General features: G+C 48.6%; 1 protein-coding gene across 1 annotated transcript in view; it reads left to right on the forward strand.

The window, feature by feature from the left end:
* Nucleotides 1-20,478, forward strand: part of LOC118228251 (neural-cadherin-like) — a 186,992-nt gene that overhangs the window by 55,898 nt on the left and 110,616 nt on the right. The window contains exons 5-7 of the mRNA XM_035419621.1: nucleotides 3,560-3,671; nucleotides 8,440-8,689; nucleotides 15,718-15,860. Coding sequence (XP_035275512.1) covers nucleotides 3,560-3,671; nucleotides 8,440-8,689; nucleotides 15,718-15,860 — 505 coding nt within the window. The remainder of the gene's footprint in view (nucleotides 1-3,559; nucleotides 3,672-8,439; nucleotides 8,690-15,717; nucleotides 15,861-20,478) is intronic.

Raw genomic sequence — 20,478 nt, forward strand, 5'->3', positions numbered from 1 at the left:
TCGCTAATAAAAATGCAAATGAAATGAAAGCGGGGGCTTTTGCTGTGATTAACGATGAAAATAGACGTTTCTTTAAAAAATTCTGCATTCTGAATTTCGCTCGCGGGTATTTAAAGTTTGTGAAATAATTAATTGACCCAGTCGTGGCAGGCGCCGGTGCGATATACTCGAAAGCGAACGTGACTTCGTTCGGAAGCTCGAGCTCGTCAAGTCTGACTGGGAATGGCGGGAGACGGCGCGGTAGGCCGTCCTTTGGTTGGCGGTCTGCCCACCGCGGGGCACCCTCGGGGGGGGTGGGGGGGTGGGGGGGGGGTCCATCATCTGTCAGTCATTGTGATTGGCACTTTGAGCTGCACACGAAGGGCTTTTCATCCTGTCTGCTGTTGTGAGCCCCAGCCGCCGTGCGCTTTCGCGGGAATGAGCGGCGCTGACGTTGCGCGTTTCTTTGGCCCGCCTGAATCAGCGCGAGCACGACGGGGCCGCCTTCCAAATTAGGGGAGGGGGGGAAGAAGAAACAAAAAATTCCCAGACAGTTGGTAACAAAGAAAAGAAGGTTTATTGAAGCGTGGTGTATTTACACTAGGAGCCTGGAGGGGTGGGGGGGGGGGGGGGGGTCTCACCTGGCCGTGGGACAAGATTGTTGACCCCCCCCCCGGATGTCTGTGATGGGGGCGAGAAGTCAAATTAAAAACCACACAAGAAAACATTGTGGTATTGATGGGGAGATGGGGTTCAGGCAAGGCCGTTCATCGCCTTGGAGTTAGACCGCTCCCTAATCCCCTGCTCAGCTATCCACAGATCTCCCCTGCCCCCCCAGGCAGAGCTGTAGATCACAGAGCTGGGGGCAGAGCAGATGGGCCGGGGAGGCGTCGGGAGCAGCCGTAACCGCCGCCCAAGCCCTCCGAGTCGCCGAGAAGGAGCTGGAAGCGAGGAGACCGGCAGCTGTCCTCCAAATCTGCCCTTATGCCTCGGAGTGGGAGGAGGTCCACGGGGAAGGGGGGTGGGGGTGCAGGGGGTTGGGGTGGGGGGTTTGGCGGGGTCACGTTCGGCGGCGGCGGCTCAAGTTTTCGTCCTCGTGAGCTTCTCGAACCCGGACCCCGGACCCCGGACCCCGGCTGTGGCTCCTGCTCTGGCTCTGGGTCCGGCTCTGGGTCCGGCTCTGGCTCTGGCTCTGACCCCGGCTCTGGCTCTGACTCTGGCTCTGACCCCGGCTCTGGCTCTGGCTCTGGCTCTGGCTCTGGCTCTGACCCCGGCTCTGGATCTGACTCTGACTCTGACTCTGGCTCTGGCTCCGGCTCCGGCTCTGGCTCCGGACCCCGGCTCTGGCTCTGGCTCTGGCTCTGGCTCTGGCTCTGGCTCCGGCTCTGGCTCCGGCTCTGGCTCCGGACCCCGGCTCTGGCTCTGGCTCTGGCTCTGACTCTGGCTCTGACCCCGGCTCTGGCTCTGACTCTGGCTCTGGCTCTGGCTCCGGACCCCGGCTCTGGCTCCGGCTCCGGCTCCGGCTCTGGCGGGCTCGCGCTGGCCGGTGGTCCGGGGTATCACGGGGAGGATTCATCAGCCGGAAAAAAAAATGACTTTCCCGTCTCTCCTGGCCCCGCGGTTATCACCTGTTTGTTCCGGAGCCCGCGGCTCCCAGTCATTAGGCCTTACCCAAACCCGCCGCCATCTGTGCTCCCGAGGTGTCGGAGGAGACCCGGGCAGCCACTTACGCCCCAGATTGATGCTTTCTTTCACGAGAAATGTGCCAGGGAGCAAGATGGATTGTGTCCCTAGAACTCATGTTTCTTTCCTTTTTTATTTATTTATTTATTTTTCTTTTTTTATGAGGCCCTGTCTCCGCGGTGGCAGTGCTGCTGATGGGGTTCCATTCACTTTGAGAGATCGAGGTTTAATTTTCCCGTTCCCGGGAGCGGCCGTGAACTCTGACCCCTGGCGGGCGGTACCCCCCCCCCCCCCAACAAATTCAGCCAACTTTCTGCTCAGAGGGGAAATGCAAAGCAAGGACGACGAACCAGAGCCTTTCAGCACTGCGGCTGTGTTTTAATTAGAAATTGATTATTTCCTGGAAATCGGGGTGACTTGGCCATTCCAGTCCATCTAACGACTTCATTTAAGCAAATCAGTGCCCGCGGGCAATCATACCTGTGCAGCTTAGCCCCGTTCAGTTACACTTTACATCAGCTGCTTAATCCTCAGGCCTGCATCAAGATGCTGGCTAATCCCTCCACGGTCACTGTATTAGCATATGTGTAGATAATTAATTACCGTCTGTGAGGAAAGTTAAATATTGTCATTTATTACGCGCCTTTTTTGAGCCCCCTGATTGGTCGCTTCAGGTGTTCTATGTTCTGATATTTCTGAGTGATGATCGCTGCTATGGGTGACGGGCCGCTTTACATTAGAGCGCTTTTCATATCACTCCGCAGAAAGAAGTGCAGGTTAATTTTCATATTTGCTGACTCACTCACACTCGCCTGGTGTCGAAAATACTCTACTGTTAACATGCCTCATATCTTACTCCTATGCTCCCGTTAGCCAATACTCTCACATAGGCCGGCGTTATCTATGGAAAATGTGTTTCATATCCATTTAAATTTATTTGGACTAATAAATCACTTTATTTTCGCTATATTGTGTGTGTATATTAAATGTTCTGACAGATTTCTTTTGTAAGGTAATTGGCAGTGTAATAAGCTCCATCCATTTATAATAAGGTTATCCTGGAATACACCCTGTGGACAGGTCACCAGTCCTCTCCGAGGTGGTGGATCGAAATCGAAAAATAATGAACTTCACAGGGGTTCTTCGCCCCCGTGTCTGTCATTATTTTTCGATAGCAGACCCACCTCATCATCGATCATCACTTACGCATCCCAGTGTCAGTTTTGGCTGGTGCATAAAGAGAAAGTATATAACTATTACTATATAACTCCTATAAACCTTAACCTCCCAGTTGTGAGTTGTGAATTATTGACTAAACCTACCAGGCTAAGAGAGTGAGAGACAGGGAAAAAAAAAGAAAAACACACAGAAAGAGGCATAACGAGATGGATTGGACAAGAGAGGTTGCGAAGGGAACTGTCGAGAGAAGTAGAGAGACTGAAGGAGGAGAAATATGGATGGAAGGAGCTAAAGAAAGAGAAACGAGAGAGAGAGAGAGAGAAGTGGAATGAACGCATGCGGCCCCCGCCGAAAGATCATCTGGAATCCTGTCAATTCTGTTTCCTCTTTGTTTTAATCCAGAAACCCTCGAGCGCAAAGCGGCGGTCGGCGCGTAGCTGCCAGCCCCGCGCGGCTGCGAAAGGGCAATCTCAGCAAAGCCGCTTCGCTCGCGCGCAACGAATCCCCCCGCTGACAAAAAACCGCCAGAGACGATTACCTCGGGAAAATCCCCCCTCTTATCGCCCCTCTCTCTCTGGACCAAGACAATTAGAAATATTAATGCCTTTTTGATCCTGCCCCCTCCCTCCTTCCCTCCTCCTCCCCCTCCCCCTCCTCCTCCCCCTCCTCCTCCTCCTCCCCCTCCTTTATTCTCCGTCTTGCCGTCTTCCTCACACAGGTCAGGGTGATCATCACGGACGAGAACGACTGCGTCCCGGAGTTCCTGCAGTCCATATACAGCAAAGATGGCGTCGCGGAAACGGTGACCACGGCAACCTCGCTGCTGCAAGGTGAGCGGGCGAGCGGGTTGGCCGGTGATCGTCATGACGCTGCGGCTGCCGTCCTTGCTGCGCCACACAGCAAAGGACCGCAATGGAAATAAGTCTTGCGACTTTTTTGTGCCATCCTTTTAATTGTGCATGTACATTGGTGTTTGCAACCATGTAATTGTCCTTTTAAAGTGAATCGTCAGATAAATAATCTAAACTACATTACATTACAGGCATTTAGCAGACGCTCTTATCCAGAGCAACTTACACAACTTTTACATTGTATCCATTTATACAGCTGGATATATACTGAAGCAATTCCGGTTAAGTACCTTGCTTAAGGGTACAACGGCACTGTCCTTACCCGGGAATCGAACCTGCGACCTTTCAGTTACGAGCCCAGTTCCTTACCCACTGTGCTACACTCCGTCCTAAACTAAACTAAAGATCGTAATGGGGTCACAGGTACCCTCTTGGACCGCACGGTGCCACCTTATTCATATTCCGCAGCTGCTTTGTAATAACTGATCTGCTGACAACGTAACTGTTGACAACACCAAGCGTACATTAACTTTCTCTGGTGCTGTAGTGGTGCTTCATCGATACATTCCCTGGTTTGGAAAAGTTGTCATCCTGGTCTGGCACTGTTAGTCAGTATTGACCAGGTGGATGTACCTGTGTTTCTCTTACATTGTACGTTGCTTTGAATGAGAGCATCTTTTAAATGAGCGTAATCTATTGTAATATAACACTGGTCGTACAGTTCATTTGCCCCTAAATATTTTATGGTCAACAAGTGGCCTAATAAACACATGAAATGTGTGCCTCAGCTAATCCCCTGTTATAAATCAGTGAAAAATATATGAGTGTCACAGTGACAGTGAAAGAGGTTTTGGCCATAAATGACTTGAATCGCATGAATCGCCAAACCAAAAAAGGGTTAATATCAACATAAAGAAGATACAGTAAAATGTCCAGTGTTAATTGATCTGTTAATTCAACGTGTTAACAGATAATATCTAGTCCCATGATCCAGAGTGTTAAGATCTGAATTAACACTGAATTAAAAAAAACATTTTCTGTGCCTGACAAAAAGGCCTGAATGAAGAATAACAGAAATATCTACTGTATATACACCAGTACACATACAGTCATAATTGATGTTCCTTTTTTCATGAAGCCTACTGTAGGTTACACAATAGCGATGAAATAATAATTTTTCTTCTTCCAGCACATACACTGGCCCTGTAAAACACAGTTTTCTTCTCCTGTGTCCCTCGTTATTGGTTATATTGTAAAATGGGACGAGGAGTTATTTCTGTTCGTTCACATTTGTGGAAATAAATCCCCCCCCCCCCCCCCCCCCCCGCGATATCATTCTTTAGCTTTATCTTTTCTCCTTTAGTGAAACGCCCGCCTTGTTAAAGAAAAGGCGCCGAACTGAAGGCTATCTCGCTCTCTCTCTCGTTCCTTCGCATTTTCACATTTCAATTCCCCGAGAGATAAGACAGGAAAAGACGTGGCCAGATGGGGTCCAGGAAGCACGTGCCCTTTTAACGCAGGCGGAAGGATCCGATTTGCCATGGAAACCGAATGCCGGCGAACTCCGCGTTCATCAGATATTAAAAATCGAACTGTAAAAAAGCCGAGGTTACATACTCAGTGTGCCTGCGTGCATCTGGGTGCGCTTGTGTATACGCGGTGCTAATAGCTATGTGTGTCTGTCTCTCCGCTGCAACAATCGCTCTGCAAGGACCATATTCAGCTCTGCGGTACAGTGGGATTACTCATTCATAACTGTCGACAGGGGAAAAAAGCAGATGGTTAGGTCGTACCGGATGCAGATTTAATCGCAGGTTCAATCAAATTGTAGTACAGGTGTCACGTTTTTTTTTCTCCCCAAAGAGCATTCCAGCATGCGGGTACCGCGATCTGTGGCGTTACCATGGGAGCGACAGAGTTTTTAACGGTCGCTCGTACATCGCTGAGGCGCATAGCTGTCTGATTAAGTGAGGGTGATTATGTCGAGAGGTGCAGAACCTTTACGTGTAACCTCACCTTTTGAATTCGGGCCTTGATGCAGCCCCTTAAGTCTGTGACCCTGGAGAATCTACCCGGACTCCAAACTCAAAGGAAAGCTCGGCGGACCCTGAATAAAAAAAAATATATTATACTCTCTTTGTCAATGCAGACCAGAGCTGAAGGTTTTTAAATATATTTTCAGTTAATACAGCTGGACTGGGCTTAATTTCATTTAATCGGGGCTCAGTATCTGCAATATGCATACGGTAGCCTACATGTATTAGTGGAATAAATGTATTTTGTAGTGATACATTTTTCTATTTGCTATAATGATTGAATGAATGAATGAATTTATATAATACATCTATAATAAATACATATTTTTATAAATGTGTGTATATATGCTTATTTAACTAAACAGTCTTAGTTTGATGAGGACAATGATAGAGCTGTACCGTGCACACGCCGGGTCCTTGGGACGCTGAATAAAGGGTTTTGTCGATCTTACCGAGGTTTTAAAATTTTATATTTCGAAATTGTCAAGAGTGTTTGGCAACGCTGTCCTTTGAAGAGCCTTTATTAATTATTATGCAAAGCCTTCACAGGCCTGACAAAGCACATTGGTGATGGGATTTTTTTGCCTGTTTATAAAGACATTCCAAACGAGACGCGGTGCTATTCTGCCATCAATGCCGGGAATTATACTGCTGTGACAGTTTACTGCGGTGTAGTTATGTCGGTTGGCATACATATTAGCACAGTCCTCATACAGGCATTATGCAGTGTTTATGGAGGCTTATGCAGTTTTACAGGGTCCTTGCTACCAAATATTTAGCTAGGCCATGTTATTACTATGTTATTGTACTCAGGCTACGCATGTAGATGGGTTTATTACTGCTAGTTGTCTTCTGAATCTGTTTTGGGCATGTCGCTTCCCTCAGACGACTCTAAAGTATGAAGGTCTTATTATAGTAACACGTGAGATATCATTTTGCAATCCACATATTTTATTCTTTTTTTTTTTTGCTATTGATGTTAATGAGAATCATGCATCCAGCAACACAGACAGACAGGTGTAATACCCACACTCTCCACAAAGTAGCAGCATTCCCAGTGAACCAAAAGTGGCGAAAAGTCGGTAAAACGTCTTTGAATACCCGGTTTGTTGAAAAGTGGAAGCTTTCTAGCTGACGAAGACATAGCCAGGCTATACTCAAGGTAAAATCTGAGCTAAATTGAGGTTATTCTAGTCTCTCAACCTAGATTTCCTCCCCTCTAAACATCTGGGTTCCAGCTTTTGCTTACTGGGTAAGGTTAATGAGATCAATAATGCTAGCTCACACTAAATAAAATAATAGATACAACGATCTTCCGTTTGTTATACTCAAAGTGAAACCTGATTTATTTCAAACCGCATGTCTTGTATTTTGACCATGCGAGGACCTTCCTCGGCATACGGTTTGAGTGAATACGACTGGGAGCCTGTGTTTGCTTTGACATGCATTACAAGCAGTGCTGCCAGGACATTCCTGATATAACCACATACTGTGAGGCTGCGAACAAGCAAGCAGGCAACCACGGGCCAGGAGACCTTTCCAATTATCAACCGGTTTGCTCTCCGAGCGGCCAGGGCTGCGGCCTCCAAGCCAAACAATGACATCTGCTGCCCCTGGGGACTGAGGCTGTTCGCTCTGCACGGACGGATCTCTGAAAGGGCCAATGCCATCGCCAAGGAGACGCGCAAGGAACAGTGCAGCCTCGTGCAGTGCTATGCCGCGCCATTTTGCGCGATGGGTTTTGAAGGCGCAGTTAGACTTGGAGGACGTTGATTTCCGTGTAAGAAATATGCAAAAATGATGATTGACTGGTTCTGATCAGGGGTCTCAAATTCCCGTCTTGGGGGGGGGGTTTGAGTGTCTGCTGGTTTTTGTGATTTATTTTCAATCAGTAAGCCTAATTCTTGGAAAACAAGGTGTCCTGACTCTTTAGTTTTAATTAATGACTTAATTAAGCACTTCAGTACAGGAACATGTCAAAAGCCAGCAAACATTTTGGGCCTCCAGGATGTGAAGCTGAGATTCATGTTTTTTTGATGAACCCAGCAAGATTTGTTCTCACTAAGACTGTGATTCTCTTGCTTGAATGTTTTAATCCTTTCAAGAGTAGGTTTTGTGGAATTCTTTTCAAAATTCCAAGGCAGTGTTCTCGAACTAGTGTTCAGTGTTCTAGAACATTGCTTTCAATTACCAGTCGCGACTGTTACATCAAAAAGAACATTCTGTTCACATATTTGCGATCTTACAGTAGTGTTAATGATGAATGCAGGTTTAGTGACAGATTATTCAACTGTTTGTTGTTTTAATCATACCGGTTGTATACAGTATTTTCACAGAAAGCATATACTGAGCATATACAAGTATGAGGCATGTGTTCTTTTCTGATGAATGCTGGTGAAATTGGCCATCTGTTTTTGGCCAGCCCTACAAACGCGAATGTCTGTGACTGAGTGAGTGAGTGAGTGAGTGAGTGAGTGAATGGGTGAGTGAGTGAGTAACTGAGTGAGTGATGAAATTACACCATTGGTCGGCCGGATCACGTGTGTTAGGTCCAGCCATATACTAGGTTTTAACCTGGTCTTGTTTTTTTTTTTTTTGCCGTCCAATTTGGGAGTTTTTCTAGGTGTAAGTGGAGACAAAACGCGGCGGCATTCTGAGATTGACGAGTGATGATGTGTGTGAATTGGTCCTCCTCCTCCTCCTCCTCGCAGTGTCGGCCAGCGACTGCGACTCGGACCTGAACGCGGAGCTCACCTACCACACCCTGAGCCCCGACTTCAGCGTGTCGGCGCACGGGACGATCTTCCCCGCCCGCCCCCTGGACTACGAGCGGCCCAACCACCTGTACGAGTTCGTGGTGATGGCCGTGGACAAGGGGGAGGTCCCCCGCACGGGCACGACCACCGTGCGCGTGCGCATGTCCAACGTCAACGACGAGGCCCCCGAGTTCTCCCAGCACATGTGAGCGCCTCGCCTCTTCATCATCGTCTTCATTAACAGAGTCGTCATCATCATCATCATCATTATCATTATCAGTATCATCATCATTGTTAATACCATCAGCATTATCCTTAACCTTGCCATCATAATCATCATAATAATTGTCTTATTCATTATCATTAATACCATCATCATCATCATCATCATCATTAACTACCATCATCATCGTGATCTTTATCGACATTATTTTCATGATCATTATCATCCTCCTCATCTTCATCGTTAACACCACCATCACTATCATCGTCATCGTCTTCAACATCACCATCGTTACCATAAACATCAATATTGACATCATCATCATCACCTTTGTCACAATCAACACCTTCAAAAGACACCAAACTCACACGCCAGTTGCAGTATTTTCTGAGAGTAAGTGTAGATAGGTTTGCAGTTTTTTAAAATCCATTCTATATTCCTTTCAAAAGCTCACATATCGCAATGCTAACCAGAATCTCACAGGACCTCAAACAACTTTCCCTTGTTTACACTCTCTAATCACTACCTCCATCTCACCTCTGTGATATCTCAAAGTCTGGTGGACTCCTCCAACGCCGTTAACAGAGTTGGGCCGCGATTGTGCCAGAGGCGTACGCTTCGCGCACAGTTAGCGAACTACCATAACCTAGCACCCAGTGACCTCACAGATGGGACTGGAACAACCAATCAGACTAACACACTCCCTTCCTGGGCACCTCACCGCACTGAACTGCAGTGTACTACCAGGACAATCCACCCACCAGCCACAGCAGATGCATTGCTTTGATTATAATAACAATTCTGAGAAATTGTTTCGAACAACTTTTTTTTTTCCCTTTGAACTTTGCTCTCGTTGCTCATACAACTCGTTGTGCCTGCTGTAATTATATACCTACTTTTCAAAGATCTTTTTTGTATGAGTGGGAGTGCTGCATATGTACATTACGATTATTTATGCATTATTTATGCATTTATATTTATGTATGTATGGTTATTTATTTGTCAGATGCTGGTGTCAAAAGTACCGACTCTATTAATAATGTTGGTTAAATCAGGCTGAGTGTATTGTGGGTACCATTGGCAGTATTAGTAATGCTCTTATAACAAAGGGAGTGTATTGTGGATACTATTGGCAGTATTAGTAATGCTCTTATAACAAAGGGAGTGTATTGTGGATACTATTGGCAGTATTAGTAATGCTCTTATAACATAAGGAGTGTATTGTGGATACTATTGGCAGTATTAGTAATGCTCTTATAACAAGGGGAGTGTATTGTGGATACCATTGGCAGTATTAGTAATGCTCTTATAACAAGGGGAGTGTATTGTGGATACCATTGGCAGTATTAGTAATGCTCTTATAACAAAAGGAGTGTATTGTGGATACTATTGGCAGTATTAGGAATGTTGTTATGATAGGAGGAGCATATTGTGAATGCTACTGGCAGTATTCAACTGTAGTTTTGACAGTATTGGCAGTGTTACTTGCAACAATAACAATAACAACAATGATGTCTTGGCTTGTAAAGGTGTAGCTTCCTCCTTTTTTCCTGTATATTGCTTTTCTTTTATTGTGCCCTTCACTCGTCCTTTTCCTGATGTCCTTTTTGCCCCCTCTCTCTCCCTTGTTTCCTTACTTTCTCAAACTACTTAATCTTTTTCTTCTTCTTATCTTTGCCCTGCCTCTCTCTTCCCTCCCTCCCTACCTCCATCATTTCCCTCCTGACTGTCCTGCCCTTCTCCACCTGTCCCCCTTTTCCTCTCCACGCTCGTCCTCCCTCTCTTTTGTTCCTCCCGGTGCCGGTGATGATGATGATGAGGGAGTTTCTCTCCGGGTCGGTACTCCCTCCATTTCTGCAAACTGTCCTCCCTCCCCCAAGCAGCTGACCTTTCCTGCTATCCCTTGCTACCGTCCACCCCCCCCCCCCCCATCCCCCCGTCCAATCAGAAACAACCTTGGCCGAAATATCGTCATCATCAACGCCTGCTTCGTTCTTTGGATGATTGTATGGCATCTTTTTTTTTCTTTCTTTTCTTTCTGCTGTGTTGAGTTGTTTTCTCTCTTGTTTTTTTTTTCTTTTTTTGTTTGTTTCCCCGGCAGAATCGCACTGGGCCTTGACGTTTTTTAATTGGCCGATTTTCTGCCAGCTAGCTCTGCAGATTGGTGAGGCAGGTTCATTCAGCCATTCCTTTGTGTTTTCTCCCCGCAAGTGCTTGAGCGTGCGTGCGTATTTGGGGGGCGGGGGGGGGGGGGGGGGGGGGTGTAGAAAGGGCTCCCCAACTCCACTGGGCATGGGCTGGGACCGAAACAGGTGTACGGGGGTTTGAGGGGTGCAAATTAAACATTCGTCCTGTCCCCTACTCAGCTGTATCTCACCGCCTCTCTCTCTTATTTTCCCGGGACTGGACAACAGCACGGTTTCCTGGGAATTCGGTAGGTAGGCAGGGTTGTTACCCCTGCCATGGCAACGAATATAGATTGTGCCTAATTTGAGAAAACCTTTCCGACAGTAATTGACGACCTTGGGATTTGCACTGGGCTGTTCTGTCCTGTCGGTTTAAAGTGATGCAGTCGTCTGCCCTGTTTGAATGATACAGAGAAACAAGGTCTTGTCACTCCGTAGATTTGCTCCCCCCCCGCCAAACAGATCATTATATAAACTGTTTGCTCGCTTTAACCTGAGTAATAGGGAAATTAAATCCGTTAAAGGAAACATCTTCAATCATGCGTGCAGCTGTGTCGAGCTATTGACATTGCATCGGACATGAGTAATGTAAGCGGGAAAAGCAAAAAATATATATATATATATTCTTGTTCATTTTTTGTTGTTGTTGCGTTGATTGTGTTTTTTTTCCCTTTGTAAGTCGTTAGGATTTTGAGTTAGTGTATTCATTATTTTTAAGCTCGATGATGCGACCCTTTTGGAAATTTAGGAAATGATGTGGAATGCTTGCGCTGTCGTTATGAAGTTGCCGAGACGACGGCGCGTTTGTGAGTTTGACGGCAGATTTGTTTTTTGTTTTTTTTTATTGGGGGTGGAAATTAAAGCAATCAGGGGGTGTGCGTTTGGGCTTCAGAGAGGCGGTCTGGAAGGTTCCGGAGCTCCCTGTGATTGCCCCAGTCATCTGTTGAGGGGGGGGGGGGGGTCAGGTGGGGTACAGACCAGAACATACTACAACTGCGTCTGCACTTGCATGCTTAAGAGATTATTTGCGTGGTAGGGTTAGGTGTCTGGATAAGAAGTGTTAAGGAACAGATCTCTGTCTTGGTGTTAGATTGGGTGGGGTTCGTTCGACTCTTAGCAGTGTTAATTTGGCAGATAACAGTGGCGGGAGCGAATGTTATTATCTGTTAAGAGCTGAATTAACACGCGACGTGTTACTGCGTGGTGACCCTGAGAGAGGATGATTTGTTGGTGACTTTCGGATCCGGGTTTCCGCGTTTCAAGGTGGGAATTTAATTACTTTAACACGGGGAGACAATTAAAAAAGACCAGCGGGAACAGAGAACGAAAGAACAGGGAATACTAATGTACCTACGTTTGTGCTGTATATCCTGTTATGCCAACATTTGTTTACTTTAAATTAAATCATCAGCTGCCGGGCAGGTCCCTCTGAGGTCCCCCTGACAGATTGCAGGGTCACTGACATTGTGTGTACCTGCAGCTGCGGACATGAGTAAGGGGTGACAGGCGGTGGGGGGGAGGAGGAGGAGGAGGGGGGGAGCTAGGTTGTGGGGGGGCATCTCTGCTTGGAGGTGACTAATTACCCATACCAATGACCCGTCTGTCTGTGGCACAGCACGTGTGACAGGCAGCGGCTATACTGACGAGTGAATTCTCTCTCTCTCTCTCTCTCACGCACCCTGCCTCTCTCTCCCTCTGTCTTTCCCTCTCCCTCTCTTCGCTCTCTCTCTCTTTCTCCCTGTCTCTCTTTCTCTCTCGCCCTCTCTCCCCTTCCCCTTTCTGTCTCTATCTCTCTCTCTGTTGCATTTTCTCTTTCCCTCTCCTCCCTTCCTCTCCTCCCTCTCGCTCTCCCTGTATCTCTTTCTCTCTCGCTCTCTCTCCCTCCCTTCCTTTCCTCTACTCTCTCCCACTCTCTCTCTCCTTGTCTTTCTTTCTCTCTTGCTCCCTCTCCCCCTTTCTCTCTGTCTGTTGCTTTCTCTCTCTCTCTCTCTCTCCCTCTCTCACTCTCACTGTCTCTATCTCTCGATTTATCTCCCTCTCTCTCTCTGTCTCTCGTTCTCTCTCTCTGTCTCTCTCTCTCTCTCTCTCTGTCTCTCTCTCTCCCTCTCGCTCTCTCTCTCTCTCTGTGCCGTGTGCGTAGTTTCTGTTTTCTCTCTGTCAGACTTCCCCATAGTTCACTGGGGGGTTTGATTGACAGCTCGGGAGCCTTACGTAGCACGGAAGCCTGTTGCCTTGGAGACGCTGGTGCGTCTGACCCAGCTGGCTGTTGGAGGCGGGGAGGCCAAGATGGAGAGACGGCTTCCTGTGTGATTACGGTGCCGATTTCCAGCTCCGAATTAACAGATGTAGATACCCCCACTGAAATGATAGGGAGATGTCACGAGGAAGCCATTTCCATAAGCCAGCACTGATATCCGTATTAAGATTCCCGGGCAAAGATTGTGGCTTGGATGATAAACAGCTTTAAGCCTACAAAGGTCTGAAAACTGTTAAATATAGTTCCAGTAACTGGAACATTTTTATGAAGTTTAGGCATGAGGGTAAAACACACCTGTATCCACGTGTGTGTTTGTGTACGTGCATATCCTCACATATTGTATTTTGGTGTGTGGCTCAACTTTTAAGTGTCAGTTAATGGCCGTTAACGAGCGAGAGCACAGAGACTGTTACAGCTTAGACCTGAGCCTGTTACAGCTGAGACCCCAGCCTGTTACAGCTTAGACCTGAGCCTGTTACAGCTTAGACCCCAGCCTGTTACAGCTTAGACCTGAGCCTGTTACAGCTTAGACCCCAGCCTGTTACAGCTTAGATCTGAGCCTGTTACAGCTGAGATCAGAGCCTGTTACAGCTTAGACCCCAGCCTGTTACAGCTTAGACCTGAGCCTATTACAGCTTAGACCCGAGCCTGTTACAGCTGAGATCAGAGCCCGCTACGGCTGAGGTCAAAGCTCGGTACGGCTGACAGGTGACGGGTATAGCTCCGCCCCTGGGCGTGGCGCTGGCAGGTGTTCGGGCCTGTCCTGCCGACCACATCCCGATGTCCCACCGGGGTCACCTGTGAGCTAGCTCGGGGGGGGGGGAGGGGGGGGAAGGTGAAAGCCAAACCTGACTGGCTTCACTTCTGTTCTGACAGTCGCTTGACCGTTAACCCCGACCCTAACCCCAACCCTAACCCCGTCCCCGTCCCATGACAGGGGATCACCGTTACCCCTGAGGACAGGCTCGAGCGGCTCGGCGCTCTTGTCCAGGCAACGCTAACGGCGCTCTGGTCCGCTCTGTTTATTAGCTGAGACACACGCTCCTTCTATTCCGTTCTTCTTCTTTTTTTTTTTCTTCTTTTGCACAGCTGGCGTGTCTGCGCCGCTCGCGAGTGTGTCTGCGTTTTCAATCTCCCGGTGTGAAGACAAGTGTCTGCGCATCCCAGCAAATAAATAGGTTTTTGTGTGGGTGTGTGTGTGTGTGTGTGTGTGTGTGTGTGTGCGCGTGTTTATGTACTTTTGTTTGTTTGTGTCTGGGTGTGTGTATGTATGTACTTGTGATGTTTGTGTCTGGGTATGTGTGTGTGTGTGTGTGTGTGTGTGTGTGTGTGTGTATGTATTTGTGTATGTTTGTGTCTGGGTGTGTGTGTGTGTGTGTGTATTTATGTATGTTTGTGTCTGTGTGTGTGTGAGTGTGTGTGTGTGTATGTATTTGTGTCTGTGTCTGTGTCTGTGTGTGTGTATGTGTGTGCAGGTGCATGTCTGTGTGTGTGTATGCGTGTGCATGTCTGTATGTGTTAGCGTATGTGTGCCAGCGCCCATGTTCATACGTGTGAGAGTGTGTGCATTTGCGCTAACACACGCGTGTGAAGCGGTCTGTGCGCTTGCGTGTTTTTTGGCGGGGAGGCAGCTGGCGTGTCGAGACCCTCATTTCTCTTCGGCCGGGGATGATTGAGCTCAGGTGGTGGTGGACCGCGCCCCGGACGCCCGGCTCCCCTCTCCAGGTGCACGCTGGGATTGCTTTTGTCGGACGCGAGGTGTCTCTCCTTCGCCTCCTCCTCGGAGACGGCGATCCGCGTCGTTTCATTTGCGCTCCCCGCCGGCCGCTCCCCGCGCGTCCCCCGCGCGGCGTTTTGACGCGGCGTTTGGCTTTCAGGCCACGTCCCGCAGAAGGGGGTTATTTTCGATCGCGGAAGAATTTCCCCTCGTACCGCGGAGCTGTGTGTTTTTGCGCGTGCCGTGCCACGAAGCCTCCGGACAGTTCGTATTGTTCCCCCGAAAGTTAATAAACACGTTTCCTCGTTATTCATTAAGCGAGGACTTTATTTTTGTAAACAGCAATTAGAATTAATTTGAGAACGAGGCGACGCTAATTAGCCACCAACGTTAAAGACGTGACGTTAGGTTAATCGCGGTAATGAAAAGTCGCTGTTCCCTGTTTGCTTTGTGGGCGGTTGCCTGCTTTTGAACAGCGTTCTGTACATTGCATTACATTACAGGCATGTAGCAGACGCTCTTATCCAGAGCGACTTACACAACTTTTTTTACATAGCATTTTACATTGTATCCATTTATACAGCTGGATATATACTGAAGCAATTTCGGTTAAGTACCTTGCTCAAGGGTACAACGGCAGTGTCCTACCCGGGAATCGAACCTGCGACCTTTTGGTTACAAGCCCAGTTCCTTACCCACTGTGCTACACTCCGTCCTGTAAACCCTTAGCTTGGCTCGTGTTTTTCAACGATGTCTCTCGTCATTTCTGGTAGCAGGCCGTGGTGGTGGGGGGGGGGGGGGGGGGGGGTGGGGTGTATCATTTTTAAGGCTTTTGTCTCTGTGCCAACAGCTACCGGACCTTTGTCTCCGAGGACGCTGGGCCCAACACGCTGGTCGCCACGGTGCTGGCCAAGGACCCCGACGGAGATGGAATAACGTACAAGATCGCGTCGGGCAACGAGGAGGGCAACTTCGTCATTGACAGCCAGAAAGGTGCTCCAAATCGCTCCCTCCCTTCTTCACTCCATCACTCCCTCCGTCTCTCTCTCTCTCTATCACTCATTTCTCTCCCCCCCCCCCCTCCTCCTCCTCCATTTCAAATCTGCACGCACCCCCCTGAGAATTCTCAAATTATGTGAACCCTTCAGATAATTTGGGAACCTCGGATAATGTCACCCCTATAGTGCCGGGTGATTGCTCTTCCTCCTCGTCCTTTCAGCTTCTCTTCTTTCAGCTTCTTTATTCATCTGATTTTGGGGGGATTTGCAGAAATTCTGCCTTTCATTTGGCCACTGGTCAGCACACAATAACTGCCTGATATAATGCCAGACTAGGCCTTTAAACATTGTTAAATACCATTTCAGGACTCGTATATAGGCCCGTGAGTCTTTTCCAGGAGCTTATGGCCTGCAAAGTATTTAACATGAGTCTCGATCCTCAAGGCACCACTTCACTCTAATTCTAGTAATAAGCAACACGTTGTGTCATCAAAGGAACACCAGCAATTATGCAATTATGGACCAGCTGAAGAGCCCAAACAGTTGGCGCAAAGATCAAAAGTTTCGAAACCAGGGGTGTCCAACCTCGGTCGAAAAAGGTTTAGTGCAGGTTTTTGTTTGAACCGCAAACTTAAGCACCACTCTTGACTAATCAAGGTCTTGATTGGAGACCATTTAAATAAAAAAAAATTGTGCTCATCGTAGCGCTGGGCTAGATTATTAGCTTACCCTCGAGGTCCTTCATGGATAGGACTGGGCACTCTGCGGCGTTCGAATGATTAGCTGAGATGATTAAGGCCGCTGATTACTGATAACTGCGCTGATTACTGAACTTCATTGACCGCTTGGTGTCATAGGAGGGAACTACAGGCTACCAGGAGAAAAAATTGAAAAAAAATTAGGACAAAATCGTGGTCCTCATGAGTAATGAATAATTTTGGTTTGTGCGACTCACAGATTCGTGTGAAACCAGTTTGTTGTGTTTGTCAGACTGTTGGTTTGACGAATCGGGGTGGCGGTGGTGGGGGGTCTTTGGGGTTCACAGTTGAAGGCGGAATCGGTCGGTTTGCCCCCCGCGATGGTGGGGGGGGTGGGGCTGACGTGTAGCCTGTAAACAGCGTGAACCAGAAGTGCCATCTCATTCGCATGGAGCGCAAACGCGTGCGGGCACGAGCCAGAGTGACGGCGGGCAGGTGGGACGGTGGGAAAGGCATCTCTGCCGTCTGCCAATCACATCCTTTACAGGGTTGCCATGGAAGCGACGGTTAACCTGACTGGTGCGATCGCCAAGCTCCGCCCAGGAAGAGATTTCAGCCTAACGTGTGATTTTTATTTATACATTCTTTTTTTTTTCTTTTTTTTTTACATTTATTTATAAATGCAATATTATATTTTGTATTCGGAAGGGAGAGGCGCTGAGCCACGGCGCCATTTAACCTCTGTTGCCCGTAGCGATTTAAGCCGCTTGTTATTGCGAGACGAGGCGGAGGCTGGCAGTCTGCGGCCGTTTGTTTGGAACAGGTGTTCCGCCGATCCGCTGATCTTTAAATTACACGGATGCCCCAGACATCTGCTCGTTGTGAGTCCGCTGTCATCTCCACATGATATAGCAGTCAGTGGATCAGAGCGGGGTAAGCGGGGGGGGGGGGGGGGGGCTGTTGGTTTCGACTTTCCTATATGACCTGGATGCTCGCCTTCAGCCCTGCGGGGGGGGGGGGCGGGGTGCGGTGTGTATGGTGTGTTTATTTCAGCCAATTATCCGGTCTTAATTAAGGCTGTGTACACATATGCTGGTTCGCCCCTGCACTGGACCACTGAGAGGTGTGGTCTCTGAAGCCTGCAGACGTAGCCCGTGCCTGTCGATAGTCTCGTATGAAATAAACGGCCCGGCTAATCGATTCGTCGAGGGCGGGAGCTGTCACGAAGCGCTGAAACGGATTCGCTCTCCTCGACGACGCCGGGGCTCTGACGTCTCCCCCGCCCCTCTAACGACCCTAACCGATTGGTCGCCGAATTTCCCCCCCTCTGAAGCCAGGCGTTAGCGTTCCCGGGGGGCGGGCGGGCGGGCGGGCGGGCGAGCGGGCGAGCGGGGCGAGCGAGCGAATGAATCATGGGAAGCTCAAAACGAACGAAGCACCTCGGTAACATCACGTCTACGGCCCCGTAACGGCAGAGATAAAAATGTCAGTTGGTAATAGAATGCGGAATTCCATTTTGATGGATCAGGAGAGGTTCCGGAGAGGCAGTAAATCAATAGCCCAGTGGCAGCTGACAGTAGAACTGAGCGCTGTTGTTCTCTCTATTCATTTGGAACTGCGGTAACGGTGGACTTCAGGTTTCAGGACTTCCTCGCCAACAATTATGCTTTTAACAAGTGAACAGACGCTACGGCCGTTCAGCCAATCAAACGTGAGCGTGGTCTGTGTATGCATGTGTGTGAGTGTGTGTGTGTGCATGTGCGTGCGTGTGTGTCTCCTGTTATAACTGCCGTCGTTAGTGTAGCAAATGTTTACAGAATTTTTTTTTCTCGCAGCATGCATTGCTACAACATTTAAACAGTTTTTTCGCTAAATCATTTTTAGGTATTTCTAAGAAGGCTACTCGCAGGACTGACGTGTCAATAATTTTCATGAATTTAATTCAGTAATATAAATATATAAATATATATATATATATATATCTCAGCATATGGAATGGCCAATCATAATCACTGGCTCGTCTTGTCACCATAGCGACTTGTGTCTAGGTAAGAGAGAGAAAGAGAGTGCAGGCGGTTGTGCATGTGCGCCACCGACCAACTTCCGCTTCCTGTCGGTCGCCGCGGCGCCGGGTGGGACGCGCGTGGTCGCGCCGCCAGCCGGCTGCTCTTCGCGCTCGAGCGCGTGCGACGAGACCAGACAGAGACAGAGACGGAGACGGAGACAGAGCCCTGCCCTCCGCCACCCTGCCTCCCTGGGCAACGCTTCAGCCAATCACACGGCCCGCCCACCCGAGCCTGCTGTCCGGGATGAGCACTGGCACAGCAGGGATTCATCACCAGACTACGCCGTGAATCACCGCACTGAACAACCGTGCTTTAGCCAGACCTGCCTGTCAGTGTGTGCCTATATATATATATATATATATATAAGTGTATGCATATCATTTGTGCTTCTTAGGGCTGGAGCAGCAGATGGGTAATTACTCTTTTTTTACGCTGCATCTCATCAGGAAGTAGCGCCACCGAAGACGTTCTCTGGATTCAGTGCTGGATGTTCCAGGAATAAATGAATGGCTGAGTGGTGGAGGCATTTATTTAAGCAGCGCTCCGGGTTCCTGTACCCCGCGTCTCCTTCGCTCCGTCTGCGGTCTGCGGCTTATATAACAGCCGCTGCCCCCCCCCCCCCCCCCCCCCCCCGTGCCCCCCTTCCCCAGCCCCCCCCCCCACCCCCCCCCCCCCCCAGGGGCCGATGTCCGGATGCCTCCTCCTCCCCGCTTGATCTGTAGATGAGAGGCGGCGTGGTGAGAAGGCAGCCGGGGCGGGGGGTTGGGGGGGGTCGGGCGCCCCATTACACGGGTGCAGTGATGCCCGAAAAAGAGACATCTTTCCCCCCCTGCTCCCATCTGCGGGGCGATGTCGAGCTGGGATGTCCCCATGTGACCAAAGGACGAGAGGAGGAGGTGGGGAGGGGGGGTAGGGGGGAGCTGGCTGGCCACGCCCACAATTCTGTCACAGACCCAGGCCAGGATTCCGTTGAATTTGTCCTTGACTTAAGAAATTTAAGTGTGTGTTTTTTTTTTTTTTGCCCTCTTCATAAATATGATTTGGCAAGCCCCTACCAATTAAGTTAATGTTTTTGGGAATGCTCAACTGGCCAAATTGGCCAAACCAAGCCTTGCATGTAATTGAGGGTCAAAGTTAAGGGTAAGTGTTGATTGAATACAGGACATAGGTCTTTGCAGATGGGATCTGCTGCAGCAAGGACACTGCGAAAGCCGGGGAATATTTCTAAGAGCGTCCTTAAATTCCCCGCGAAAAAACTCCTTTTCTTTAGCTACTTGGGCTTTGACTTCCTTTGTTGAAAAATTGGCCCACATCCCCCCTCCCCCACTACCCTATTTCCCCTTATACCAAATTGTACCCGGTACAGTGCAGTACAATACAATTATATTTCTCCCCTCAGGGCAAGTAGATAGAGCTACCGTACATTATAAATGGACTACTGACACACAGACACTTAGACACATGTGGCACACGGGCAGAATAGCACTCCCTCCGCCTGTCTTTAAACCTTAGAAGACTGGGTTTTTTTTCTAAGTCAGTGTTCTAGAACTCCATGGCTTTCGATCGCCAGCAGTCATTGTGACATCAGCGTTAGAATGTTAGTGCTAGGAACATTCTAATCGCATATTTCTCATCTTACACCTTAAAGGATTTAATGGCTACAATAATAAATTTAAAAAAAAAACAATAAATGAATAAAGCCCTATTTTAGAGTCAGGTGAGGTGGTATCCAGGGGCAAACGTTCTGTAGAGGAGGGAATGGCTGTACATTCCTCACTCCCAGTCTGTGGAGTATACCAGCCGGTGAGATACAGGACCGGATCGGCTCGGGATGCCTTCTGCTCTGTGT

This window comes from Anguilla anguilla, chromosome 5, assembly GCF_013347855.1.
Source record: "Anguilla anguilla isolate fAngAng1 chromosome 5, fAngAng1.pri, whole genome shotgun sequence".
Classification (NCBI taxonomy): Eukaryota; Metazoa; Chordata; class Actinopteri; order Anguilliformes; family Anguillidae; genus Anguilla; species Anguilla anguilla.